The 14,782-nt window shown below is 34.8% G+C and overlaps 1 protein-coding gene across 2 annotated transcripts in view; it reads left to right on the forward strand.

Annotated features, from left to right (window-relative positions):
- The first annotated feature begins 7,858 nt into the window (after nt 1-7,858).
- The window catches only part of LOC123541656 (1-acyl-sn-glycerol-3-phosphate acyltransferase alpha-like), a 28,364-nt gene continuing 21,440 nt past the window's right edge, over nt 7,859-14,782 (forward strand). The window contains exon 1 of one of the 2 annotated variants that reach the window (XM_053524606.1): nt 7,859-8,089. In XM_053524606.1, the coding sequence (XP_053380581.1) occupies nt 7,875-8,089 (215 nt within the window). In that variant the 5' untranslated portion in view covers nt 7,859-7,874. The remainder of the gene's footprint in view (nt 8,090-14,782) is intronic. The other variant, XM_053524605.1, reaches the window with a different exon arrangement.

Consider the following 14,782-nt stretch of genomic DNA (forward strand, 5'->3'; position numbering starts at 1 on the left):
TATACTAGTTGCTAAAACAATAGCACTCGGTCTATTGGTATCAATTGAACCGTTGAAGTTTATTTACGATATCCGAAGTTAAAACAATTCGGCTGTCTGTATAAAAACGTTCTTGTCCTTGGTAGTTTCAAAATAGCTAAGATCAATGTAATGCGGTTCTTATATTTAAAGGTATTAAGCCTTTGTTAAGTTCTGTCTGGGTTTTCTTCTCCTCTTTTTTCTTTCTCTTTTTTTCCGGGGGGGGGGGGGGGGGGGTGTAGGGGAAGGGAGCAGATGATTCGCTATTCAACCTCATAAGTAATTTGATTAATTATCATCTAACCGTTTATATTTGCGTTGGGCTCTAAATTCTGAGCAATATTTACATGTTTTGAATATACATTATTTTCAAACACAGATTTTATATAGTTTTGTTTTAGGTTGATTGTGAAACAAGCAAGTTTTAATTGAAATAGAGTGAAATGGAACTTAATATGCCATGTGCGTCTTTGTAACGTCACAAGACGTCAAGAAAATGTGTTGTTATTTTTTAAAAATTTAACTCAAAGTGAGACAATTTTCACATTTTCTTGCATGCGCCATGCTCGTGAATGTTTTTTTTTATATTTTTTTTAATGTGTAGGCTTTTTTTGCATATACATGTATGTGAATACATTTACAGCGGCAAGACAAACTAACATATACACTCACATGAATCACTCTCATTCTTGATGGTATCCGCCGCCGCGTGGATCTGAGAGAAGCAGCCAAGGGGACCCGAGAAAAGTTGCCACGAATATCTAAGAAAAGTCGTCACGAGAAGTCACTACGAGGGTCTGAGAGAAGAGTCTGAGAGAAGAGAGACCAGTTTTTTTTTTATGTGCGCCAAAGTTGATTTATGGCAGAAACATGAAAATTTACTATTTTCTTTCAACACTGCACTTCATTGACAATTGGCGCTTAGCACGTTTGCTATATTCATCAACAAATAAATAAATAGGAAATTATCAATAAAACTAATGAATACGCGTGCTTAAATAATGATTTTCATGAAAACTATTGAATGCATTCAGTAGAGTTGTAGCCCGTTATCTCTACTGAACGACTCCGCGCTCATTTTATAGGTGTATGTCGTAAAAATGTTATCCTCACAGACCGCTTGGAAGAACTTCAAAATGGTCTGAAGTTTACAAATGGTTCTACACATGCAAAAACGTGTCCCAAGAGCTAAAAATGGAGAAAAAAAGAGCCTTAAACCGATACTATACGTTAAGAATCTTTAGCTTAATAATCTGTATCATCCTAAGTTATATGCAGCATTTTTTTTTCAGGAAACTCACTAAAATTCTGCTCCGCTGCGCACTTTTATAAACATTGTTAAGAACATACTACATCATTTTTTTCCAAACCTTATATAGGAATTTTGTGCACAGACTCCTCAATATTGTAGGAAGTGGGTGCTATTCAGCTATAATTAGAAAAAAAAAGAGTAAAAAAAGAAAAGAGAAGAGTTTCCCATAAAGACAACGGTTGATCTTCGTCAAACTTGGTATGTTGTATTCTTGCACAGACCTCTCTCAAATTCTTTTTTTTTTGTTGGATTTAACGTCGCACCGACACATGATAGGTCATATGGCGACTTTCCAGCTTTAATGGTGGAGGAAGACCCCAGGTGACCCTCCGTGCATTATTTTATCACGAGCGGGCACCTAAAATTTCATAACTGCACTTATTTGTTGTATGAATGAGTTATCAGAGCTAGGAATAAAAAAATACGCGATTTATTTACATGAGCTTCAAGATGGGCCTGTTACTACTGGGAAGAATGCATTTTTTTTTTTTTGAAATTTCAAACGTGTTAAAGGCAAAACTGGGTACTAAAATAACTGTCGAAATACCTTTAAATTGGGCAAATTAATCGATCAAGTAGCTTACAACGGACAATTAAGAAGATTATGTTATGATTAAGAGTCAATATATACATGGGTGTAATATTCGATATCTTTAATAAAGAACTGAAATTGAACCTGACATTCACCTAATCTGTTTTATACAAAGAAAATAAGCTTGAAAAGCAATGTGCAAGCAGACAAAACATTCTTTATTATCTTTTATAGTAATATATTTTTATACAAACCAAAGAAATGTTGACAAAAAAATCACGAATGTTTTATTATCAATGAATTAACAGATTTGTTAAAGGAGTTGATATAACATTAAGTGTGACTTGTTGAAAGTTTTCGCTATATTCACCACAAGTGCTCGTCCAGTCTTTCTGCTCATATGGTATGATACCCACGAACCTCCTACCTACCTCCCTCCCCTCCCTCCACCCAATGAACTTTGAATGAATAAATAAAAGCCACTAGCTACATTGTTACAATAAAAAAAATATTACATACTAAATCATAGATCAGTATATGAGCCGTGCCATGAGAAAACCAACATAGTGGCTTTGCGACCAGCATGGATCCAGACCAGCCTGCGCATCCGCGCAGTCTGGTCAGGATCCATGCTGTTCACTAACAGTTTCTCCAATTCCAATAGGCTTTAAAAGCGAACAGCATGGAGCCTGACCAGACTGCGCAGATGCGCAGGCTGGTCTGGATCCATGCTGGTCGCACACCCACTATGTTGGTTTTCTCATGGCACGGCTCATATTTGTTTTCGCATTATAATTAGTGGTTTTTATTTTCTTAAGAGGAGGGGAACAGTGTTCCACATGGTCACCAAGGTTGGTATTCACTTTCATGGTACCGTATGGGTAAGAGATCAAGTAGTATAGTCAGGTAGTACCTCTCCTATACCATCAACTTTGAAATGGAGGTAACACATGCACAGGGAAGTGCCCCAACATACAAATTCAAATCGAGCCAAAATCATGAAATCTGAAGAAAAAAACTGACATAGACATATTGTTATACTGGGATACGCATATAGAATATATCCTGATAACATTGCCTTGCTAAATATTTTATCTAGAGTAAAGAATACTAATACAGTTTAAAAACGTTTGAAATCCATGAAAAAAAAATATACAAAAGGACCTCTGTTAGGAATATTAAAAAGCAAAATAAGCAGATCAGCATCCCGATTTCAATCTTCGAACCAAGATTTTGATAAAACTATTTTTGTCAACAAATTGTTCCGCATGTAAGAAGTCATATACAGTATCATTTATCGTCAAAGTAAAAAAGTCGGGCCAGTGACGGATAGATGATTTGTAAAACATCAGTCATGGGCAAAGCGATATCCTATCCGATATATAAAAGATATTTATACAATTATAATAAGTTAAACGATCCCATAGAAATACACCATCTTTGTTACAGACACGTGTCAGTGACTGCACTGACATGTTTAAAATTTAATTTTTTGATTCGCCTATTCTATATCTATGAGAATTTATATAAGTTGCTCTGATACATATTTTATCAGTCTTGGGAGCTCGAGGTAATATAAAAGCCATCTCCTGTTCGCAGTCGGCACCATACCCTTCATAACAATCTCCTTCCACGTGTTTAAACGATCAACAATATTTCTTTAAGTTCATGCATGAAGTATACACATCCCTTAATGCACTAGTCTTGTAATATTGCTATAAATTCTTCGAGATCCTGTTAACTTTCAGAAAGAACAAAAAATGTAGGTTCTCTAGTATAATCAGTTAAAAAGTCATGATAGCAGAGATTTGATTATAAATGCCAAATATGCAAATGATGAAGCAGTACGAATATACGAATATGCAGTACAATTCGGGTATGTATATGAACCAGTACGAATGTGCAGTACAATTCGGGTATGTATATGAACCAGTACGAATGTGCAGTACAATTCGGGTATGTATATGAAGCAGTAAGAATGTGCAGTACAATTCGGGTATGTTTATGAACCAGTACGAATGTGCAGTACAATTCGGGTATTTAAATAACTTTAAATACGTTAAATAATTCCAAAATAGTGTCTTCTTCTTTTTTTTTTCTTCTTTAGTAATGGCAAACAGTCCTCCTGGACTATAATGGCCATGCGTGGGGGTTAGTAAAGTAAAAGAATTGTCAAGCCTCCAGAGCTACTCAATCCACCCTGTTGGACATTGACAATGTGATAAAAAATATGTGCATTAAAGAAAAAAACCTACTTTAGCCCTAATAGCCTATACATTGCATAATCACTATGTACATGGTGAAGAAATAGAGTGTTAGTACTGTTAAAAGATAAAAGCATGTGTACTGTCTAGGGGATATGGGGCAAACTAGTCAATCCTGACTTAAACGCAGAGTTTGAGTCAGCATTGACCAAGTATACCGGCAGTAAATTCCATTCAACTATTGTCCTTGGAAAAAAAGAGTATTTGAGATAATCTGTTGAAGTGTGCTGAATGTGGTAAGCCAGATGATGGTGGTGTCTGGATGGTCTTGTAATTGGGGTCATGTATTGCAGCGGTGAGATAGCAAAAAGTCCATAGTGGATTTTGTAAAAGAGACTGAGGCGTGCAATCTGTCTTCTGCGCTCTAATGATTCCCACTGAAGTTGGTTTAGTGTTTGCATTACTGTACCCGGTGTTTTGGAGTAGTTATTAGTGACAAAACGGGCAGCTCTTCTCTGAACATTTTCAAGTTTTTGTTTATCACTTACATGATATGGATCCCAAACTGATGAGCAGTACTCCAAAGAAGGTCTTACTATCGATTTGTATGCTGCCTCTTTTGTTTCTGGTTTAGATGAATGTAAATTACGTTTTATGAAACCAAGACTTTGACTTGCTTTGCTTGTTATTTTATTGATATGTGGTGTCCAGGAAAGATTAGATGAAAGATCAACACCAAGGTAAGTAGCTTGTTGGACAGCGGACAAAGGCTGGCTGTGCAGAATGTAAGCAGTCTTGACTGGTTTAGTTTTGGGAGCAGTTACGTGCATGATGTGACATTTGTCCACATTGAAGGACATCCTCCATTTCTTCTCCCACTCCTCCAGCTTGTTCAAGTCTTCCTGAAGGGCCTGTGGGTCCCTAACGGAGCGTATTACACGATAGATGATGCAATCATCGGCAAAGAGCCTAACACTTGAACAAACACTGGAGGGTAGGTCATTTATATAGAGAAGAAACAAAAGAGGTCCTAAAACTGAACCTTGGGGTACACCAGACTCAACTGAGGCTTCTGATGATATAGCCCCATCAACAACAACTTTCTGCGTTCTGTTTAGTAGGAATGCTCTTATCCAGTCATGAGTGTTACCAGTTATACCATAATGTTTCAGTTTGTGGAGGAGTCTCCTGTGGTCAACAACATCAAAGACTTTGCTAAAATCCATAATGGCGACATCAACCTGGCCTTCCTTTACAGATGTGACCAGATCATGAACAAAACCCACAAGTTGGGTCTCACATGATCTGCGTGCCCGAAAGCCATGTTGATTGTCCACCAGTATGTTATTTGCATCAAGATGATCCAGAGTGCTACTGACTACAATATGTTCTAATATTTTGCAGGCAATACTGGTCAAGGACTCTGGTCGATAATTGCTTGGTTTAAATTTTTCACCTTTCTTAAAGACAGGAGTGACATTTGCCTGATTCCAATCAGATGGTACAGTTCCAGATTTTAAGGACTCATTGAAGATATGGGAAAAAATTGGTGTTAATTCATCAGCACATTCTTTAAGGACTCGGGGTTTTATGCAATCTGGCCCAGCTGCTTTATGGGGATTTAGCCCTTTGAGCAATTTTGAGACTCCCTTGTCCGAAACTGATATATTTCTCATGTCAGGAAAGGGACTGATACCAAGGTCTGGAAGCTCAGATGCATCTGGCTTAGTAAAAACTGATGAAAACTGACGATTAAGTATGTTTGCTTTATCACAAGAGTCAGACTTTAAAATGCCATTTTCTCTAAGAGGAGCTACTCCACATGAATCATTTTTTAAACTTTTAATAAAACACCAAAACTTTTTAGTGGTTCCATTTTTGTGCTCAGTTGGGTCACATACAATGTTGTTTATGTAGTTCCAGTATGATTTCCTTGTTTTCATTTGTATAAGAGCTTTAACTTTTTTAAGTTTATCAAAGTACTTATCTTTACCTTTCTTGAACCTTGCATACAACCTATCCCTTTTTCTAATTAACTTTTTTATTTCTACATTTATCCATGGCAGATGTTGTTTGCCATTTACAGATTTTGTAGGCACATATTTGTTTGTCAAAATCTCCAGCTTGGATGTGAGCTTTTCCCAAAGGACCTGAACATTGAGTTTATCTGACAAGTTTTTTAGTTCAATGTCAAATTGTATCAGTTCTGATTTAAAACTATTCCAGTCAGCCTTATTAAACAAGTATATCTTTCTTTTTTCTTTATAGTTAATCCTAGGTGTTGAAGTTATGTCAATAAATGGAATGCAGTGGTCGCTAACACCAGGAATGACTTTTACATTATCAACCAAGGATGGGTTATTTATGAACAAGAGATCAAGGATGTTACGAGTTTTATCAGTGATTCTAGTTGGTACATGAATCAATTGTTCGAATCCATAAGAATCCGCTAGATCAAGGAGTTTAACACTTTCTTCAGCATGGGTGGCCCCAGCATTAACTGTGAGAGATTGCCAGTTTACATCACCAAGATTTAAATCTCCACCAACTACAATAGTCTTATAACCAGACTCAGTAAATTGTGTATCTACCGACATCGATGCGGAACTTCTGCCAATGACTTAAACCATTAAGTTTTGGCGCTGTCTAAAGTGTCTTAAAAGAAAGGAGGAAAAAAAACACTAACGAAAACATATAAATAGAGACAGCTCAAAGACAGAAATATAACCTATAGATTGACTTGACAGCTTTCCGTCCCTCGGGCTGAGACCAATCAGACTATACCGCAGCGACCCCTGGGAATTCACTTCACCGGCATTATAAGCTCTATCTCACCGTAATTTCAGTATTGGTTGATAACCCACCAGATCAGGGGCCTCAGCAATGGCTACTGGTAAAGTGTTCCAGCCGTACTGGCCTGGATGTCGATATAGTCTTTGACCACCTTGTATAGCATTACCTAGTCCAACTCGTGACGTAATTATCACTTTCATTTCATTTCAGTCTGATATTAGTCCAACTCGTGACGTAATTATCACTTTCATTTCATTTCAGTCTGATATTAGGCCTACGTCTAGAGTCACGACGGGTTGGGACTAAGCATCACCATGCACTTGCCGTTTTGTTCTCCAAGATTCGCGAGTCTCTAATAAAATAACAAGTACATTATCCATCCATAAGTTACTGTCAACAATTTCTGGTCTGTATAACTTCTGGCCACAGGAAATATTTCGACTTGTACTTTAGTTATGATGGGGTTCCTGGCTCTAGTGATGCAGAGAATAAATGTGCATTGTCCAGATGGAAGGACATGCTCCGTATTCTGATAGTTTTCTCAGGTCTTCTTGTCTATGTCTGTAGGCTATAGGCCTACATAATAATAAGCATGGACAGATATCTAGAAAAAATCACAATGACCTATACCTTTTATTTCATCGTATTACAGACCATAATTATGTTTATTATTTAAGACTGTGAGAAATTTCATTGAAGTCGATATAAAAATTTCTATAAAAATTTCTAGATCTAGCTAGATTTTAATTTCTATTTGGTACATTGTAGAAAATATTTTGGTAGCGAAAACGTTAGTGATTTTCATATACTGGTGCCCATTATGAAAACTTGTATGGATCCAAATTTTTCAAATTAACACCAATCTAGCAAAAAAGAAAAAAAAAAAACAAAAAAAAAAAAAACAAGAAGGGTAAGATAAATCTATTCACTGCAATAGTACAGTAAAACCTATTCACTACCAAAAACAGTCCAAATCGCAGCGGCGGCTGATTCAATACATTATAATAAGCGTCTGATGATACAGACGAAAAGGACTTTGGCCAACATGGCTCTAGAACTATTTCACTGGTTTATCATAGGATTTCTCCTTATTTTGCCAATTTTATACGAATTAAGTGGTACATTCAGGTACCACGCAAAGTTTGCACTCTATTATGCATGTATCTTCGGGATAGCGACTGTAGTGTGTCTGTATGGATGGCTCAGACCCGGGGATGTTAACAACCATTGGTAATGCTGAAATGTTGTTTTTTTTATTGTGCACAGCATACATTATTTATCTTTAGTAATTAAGGGGGCAGAAAAATTATTCTAGTTAGGTTCAGTGCAAACTATTTCCAGGCCTTTTTTTCATCAATTTGGGAATGCCACAGACACTGGTGGAACACAGGCACGAGTATCAGACCTGCGACAAAAAATATGACCAGATTGATCGTTTTCATCCTAAATGTGTCGAAAATTAAAAATATACTGTAAAATATGAGCCCCCTTCAAAAGATACATGTCTGAAATTAAAACTATACATCATGATGAATAATGGGGCCAAAAATATCTTATCATCAGCTTTTTCCAGATGTGGCAAATTGAGGGTTACATATTAATCAGCATAAATACCTGCACATTTAACAAAATTTCTAACTTTAGCTTTGGATAAGATTATATAAAAAATTTGTTTTTGAATTTTGGCACTCATTTAAAACATACAAATTTTGTATTACATACAATTTAAGTGTATAATGTTAACTTTTTATTTTATTTAATTTCATGGAAAGTTTGATATTACATTAACAAAAATATCTTTTTCTAAAATAATCTCCCTGAACATCATAAATATATAATTATGTACTAGTATTCTGTAAGACTCCTCTTAAATGAACACATACATCTGTACATTATAACCAATTTTCATTTACTTGTACATTCCAGTTTATATTAAATGTTAGACATAGATTTTCATAAGTAAGCTCCTTAATAATTCAGGGGCGTCGGAAGTGGGGCCGCAGGGGCCGCAACCGCGGCCCCAATAATTTTCCCAAAAACGATTTTTTGTAAATTCATAAGTTGGAGTCGCAGGTCCGCGGACCCAATATTTTGTATAGTATATTAAATTTTGCTTCGCGTTAAACAATACACGCTGTCCAGATTAGTGTGTTACCGTGATGACAGTAACACGATCGGGGGTGTTAATTGGAGTCATATACACGTGTCCGTGATTGGACTTAATTACACATGAACAAATCAGCATGTCTTTAGTCAATGGAACGTTTAAGCTATACCCAGCCGCAAAGATCTAAGGTATTAACTTATAAAATTCAGAAAAATAATTATCATGTTTTTATTTAATGAAAGAGGTAAGTGTTAAGATTTATCACATCGCTAAGATGTAATGAATTAATTACATGAATTGTTTTCACTCAAAAAATGGTATTTCAAACCAAAATAAGAAATGAATGTAAGCATGAATGATTATTGTTCAATACATTAAATACAAAAAAAAACAACAAAAAAAAACATACATGCATTCTTTGTATTGCGTTATACATTATTAATTCTGATAAGAGTTTATTAAACTTTATTTTGCTTATAGTCATGTAAATAGTAAGAAAATACTGGAGACTTGAGATGCGATTCAGTACCCTTAAAATGCACCAGAACTCGCCATTTATGATCCTGTTTTAAAAAAAATTCAGGGGGAGCTCCCCCTTACCCCCCTTACGGGAGGGGGATGCCCCCTCCCGTACCTACCCCCCCCCCCCCCTCGCGGCCCCAATATCAAACACCTTCCGACGCCCCTGTAATTTAATGTTGGAGCCAAGGGACCAGACATCAACTTCACTGAAAGATTCTCCCTTTTTTTTTAAATTTAAAAATCATATTAATATTGAAAACAACTAGGAAGTTGAATATATCAGAATTCAAAAGAAAAAGTAATAGTACCTAAATAACAAATAGCTGCTTAATATGTGTATTATTGCTAAATTTTCGAAAAAATGTTAAACACTTTCAATAAAGTGCAAAATCATCGATTAATAACAAGTAAATAATCCATAAACATTTCTTTCTACTAAAAACATAATTTTCATTACCTTAACATAAATGTGTGCAACACCAATAAACCAGTTTAATAACAGGTTAAAAACACATATTATAATTCTCTGAATTTACTTAGTAAACAGTGGTCAGCTGACTGGTAGCATTGTTTACCCTGTAATACAGCAGTGCCACCTGTGGAGATAACTCTACTGGCTTAAATTTTATTGAACCCATTGAATAATTTCATTTAAAAAGTGTCCAATTTTCCTTTTAGTAAATTAAAAGCATGATAAACTAGAAATTGCAGCTGCTCAATAGAACTTTGCAAAACAAAAGCTGTTAAATAAATGAACAAAAATATATATGAAGCAAAATCATTTGTTGCATTGATCAGGTCGGATATCCGGGCACTTCAGCGTATCGCGTTGCGTAGCAACAAGCGGAGGTGACAGCAAATGCTAAATTGTAATTGAAAAGCGTTTCATGTTTCACTAGTGCTGGTTGTTTTTCTTTGCTTAAAGTAAAATTTTGGGCAATATTAATAAGTCAGTGAATTTATAATGTAGCATGATGTTCGAGAAATCACTCCCGAGAAAGAAACCTTTCTTTTTTAGGTTTCAGACGTGATATTCATCATTGATCCGTGTAAGCTGCAAGGTCTCATATTTGTGACGGACTGGATGAAAATTATAATTTAAAAAATCGGAGGTCTTTTTAAAGTAAATAAAACAGAAAATCTATTTCATCTAATTAGGTTTCTCCATTCGTTTCACGTTTCTCGTTCTGTTTAGTAGCCTGCCATTAAAATAGTTCTGAAAGCCATATAGCTTATACTGTGGTGTCAAAAGTGATTCAGTCACTCCAAATTTAATCAAATCAACACCTCTTACCTAAATTCTCATTCGTATGAAATTTAATGAGAGGTGTCATAATTTAAAGCTTAATAGCACATTATGCGTAAATACTGGAGAAGGGATTTTTTTCTCCCTCGAAGGGTATCAGGATCACAATAGCATTTATAACACAAAGCGGTTTTTTATATGTTACAATTGTTTTAAATGTAATATGACATCTAGAGCTACTGTGTTACACGCGGAGATAAAATGATATATATAATAACTGCATGCTAGTTTCTTTTTTACGAAAAGCCAGGACGTATCAATAAATTGATGACTTCCAATTACGAAAATACTAAAAAAAATACTGATCTCTGTTTTGTCAATTATTTAAAACTGAGAACGATAATTTGCAAGCTTTGTCTAGAATAATGTTAGTCATATCTTGTAGTTTTCAATATCCATTTTTTTTGTTAATTGTTAGACTGTCACAATTGACTGCTTCCACATACCACAAAATTAAAGCATTCATTCCAGTCATAAATCACTATGGAAACCAATCAGTATGTGGTATATTGATGAAAATCAGTTTTGACCAGTTCCTAATTACTATCATTTTTTAATAGATTGATTTCCTGTTTGTTTTATCCCTCTGATGTACCCCTTCGGGGCCTTATGGTAATTTCCTGTCTTATCCGTTTGATGTATGCCTTCAGGGTCTTATGATATTTGGAAAATGCACATTATTGTTATTTGCATGTCAATTGACAAAGGGATTAATAGAGCTACTACATAAAAAAAACTTTAACCAATACACATGCCCGAACATTTAGTTCATTTGAAACTTTAAAATTAATTCACCAAACTATTTTTTGGATGGAAGGACATTTCTTCAAAAAAAAAAAAATGTCTGCAATAAGATTACATATAGAATAAAGTATAAGTTTTCAACTTTATTTAAATGACTTTCATACTTAATGTACTTCGACATTATAGCATTTTACATTAACTAAATAAAATATATCGCACAAAGTACATTTCAGAAAATGGCAACAATATAATTATTTCAGAGCATTAAAACATTTAGAAAATCAGCTTATTTAAAAAAGACATAAAAATATCAGAAAATTAATTTACTATTTATTTGATCTGTTCTTTCTTAAAAAGAAAAAAAAAATCAAGACACTTGAAAGAGATCAAAGAAACAACTGCTACGATTTCAAGCAAAGAAGTTGAATAAAAAAATGTTTACTTCTCAGATATTTAGTTTTAAATTAGATTAATATATATATAGCAAACTGAGAAAATGTTGAATAAGCTTGGGAACTTGTTTTAATTATATCTGATCCGTAGCGCCAAAAGCAGACAACACATAATCTGTCACTTTTTCCACACCGTTTTAAAATGCCACAAATTCAATTATCACAAAAACCCTACTTTTTTTGAAAAATATATAGATTGTACCATAGCGTAAGGACTGCAGATGATAAAATGATGACTCTTGATTTGTTTTATTTGAGAATTAAAACATCACAACCCACACCGCTAGTTAATTCGCTACGAATTGCGAGGTCCTGTTTTCACCTCCAAGGTAATTTGCATAATCGTGACGTCACGCCGACCTGATCAATAACACAATGAAAGCTAAGCTGCCTGCTTCCAGTTTGAATCCATTTAGTAGTTTTGTTACATTGCTATAGGTACTCTACATTGCTGTTGGAAAATCATGAATAAATTTTATGAACTCACCTGGTGTATTCTTTTAGTTATTGTTAACTTCCAAGCTGCATGTAAACACAGTAAAATAACTCCACTCCATCCTGCTCTCAAACAAAGAACTTCCTGTGTAGATTTGAAATTTTGATATTCTTGGGCAAATGTGTCATTTACAGTCAGCTATTGGAGGATACATCTAGGATGTTAAAAATATTTTTGTACCACAGGTTGATTTTATTCCATTTACATACTCATTATTTTTGAAGTTTACCCTGATATTAAACAGAAAAAAGTTCAGGATTACTTTTTGGGTACATTTACAGCCCCCAAAAGTAGTTCATAGACTTTATTTTCATTGGTTGATCTCTTGTTATGAGTTTCTAAATATAAAGCAGACAATATCTTATCATGCAGTCTGGGATAATCTCCTGTTGTGAGACAAGCAACAGGTACACTACAGAAGATTAAAAGAACCAAATAATTTATTACTTGAATAATCGATTAAGAATCCCTTGGCCAGGTAACTTTTAATGAATTTTGGTGTAAAGAATTGTAATATCATATATGTAACTACTGTTAGTGCTGTTCTTTTTGGTGTTATTGGCAAACTGCCTCTTAATGGTGCGTTCTTCATGATTCCCCACAAATTCAGTAAGAACCCGGTTCTTATTTCATAATTTTTAACTGACAGGTTTAATTGGGAAGGTCATGATAAGACCACAATCAGGTGATAAAGGCAATTTATTTATCAAACTAATTTATTGGGGTGTACTTTACAGGAATGAAGTGACATACTGATATTATGAAGTGTGAAAATATTTAATTAAACATTTAATTCTTCCTAAACATAATCCTTTGAAACAAACTGAAAACGGTCCATCATTTTGCTAGACTTTCACATATGTTTGGCTCCAAAAATTACAGACAAAATAAATGATGTAATTCGCACTCAGCATACCTCTGAAGACACAAATTTGTTTGACAACAGCAATTTCATGGTTAATTATAGGAAGGTCAGATTTCTTCACCCCCACATATTTGCCAATAAGTAGGTAAGAAGTTCTGATAACCGGGCTTCGCCCGGTTATCAGAACCTCTTACCTATACTTATTCTAGGAGAAAAAGTCATGATATTTCAATAATTTTTAGCTCATCTGATTTTTTGAAAAAAAATGATGAGTTATTGTCATCACTTGAGCGGTTGTCGGCGTCGGCGTCTGCGTCGGCGTTGCCTGGTTAAGTTTTATGTTTAGGTCACCTTTTCTCCTAAACTATCAAAGCTATTGCTTTGAAACTTGGAATACTTGTTCACCATCATAAGCTGACCCTGTATAGCAAGAAACATAACTCCATCTTGCTTTTTGCAAGATTTATGGCCCCTTTTGTACTTAGAAAATATCAGATTTCTTGGTTAAGTTTTATGTTTAGGTCAACTTTTCTCCTAAACTATCAAAGCTATTGCTTTGAAACTTGGAATACTTGTTCACCATCATAAGCAGACCCTGTACATCAAGAAACATAACTCCATCTTGCTTTTTGCAAGATTTATTGCCCCTTTTGGACTTAGAAAATCAGTTTTCTTGGTTAAGTTTTATGTTTTGGTCAGCTTTTATCCTAAACTATCAAAACTATTGCTTTAAAACTTGCAACACTTGTTCACCATCATAAGTTGACCCTGTACAGCAAGAAACATAACTCCATCCTGCTTTTTGCAAGATTTATGGCCCCTTTTGGACTTAGAAAATATCAGATTTCTTGGTTAAGTTTTATGTTTAGGTCAATTTTTTCTCTTAAACTATCAAAGCTATTGCTTTGAAACTTGCAACACTTGTTGACCATCATAAGCTGACCCTGTACAGCAAGCAACATTACTCCATCCTGCTTTTTGCAATAATTATTGCCCTTTTTGGACTTAGAAAATAATTTTCTTGGTTGAGTATTATGTTTAAGTCAACTTTTCTCATAAACTATCAAAGCTATTGCTTTAAAACTTGCAACAGTTTTTCACCATCATAAGTGGACACTGAACATCAAGAAACATAACTCTAACCTGCTTTTTGCAAGAATGATGGCCCTTTTTAGACTTAGAAAATCATGGGTAGGACAATATTTCTATTACACAAAAAAAATCAGATGAGCGTCAGCACCCGCAAGGCGGTGCTCTTGTTTAAAGATTAGTTCAAAATGAATCTATCTGCAAGGTGAGTTTATATGACAAGTTGCATTACAATAAATGTTTTACAGTAAAACCTGCTTTAGCAGTCACCTCTATTAAGCAGCCAACCTGTCTTAGGCAGCCAGTGTCTCATTTCCCAAAATGGTCATAAATGCTATAAAT

This window comes from Mercenaria mercenaria, chromosome 15 (assembly GCF_021730395.1).
Source record: "Mercenaria mercenaria strain notata chromosome 15, MADL_Memer_1, whole genome shotgun sequence".
NCBI lineage: Eukaryota > Metazoa > Mollusca > Bivalvia > Venerida > Veneridae > Mercenaria > Mercenaria mercenaria.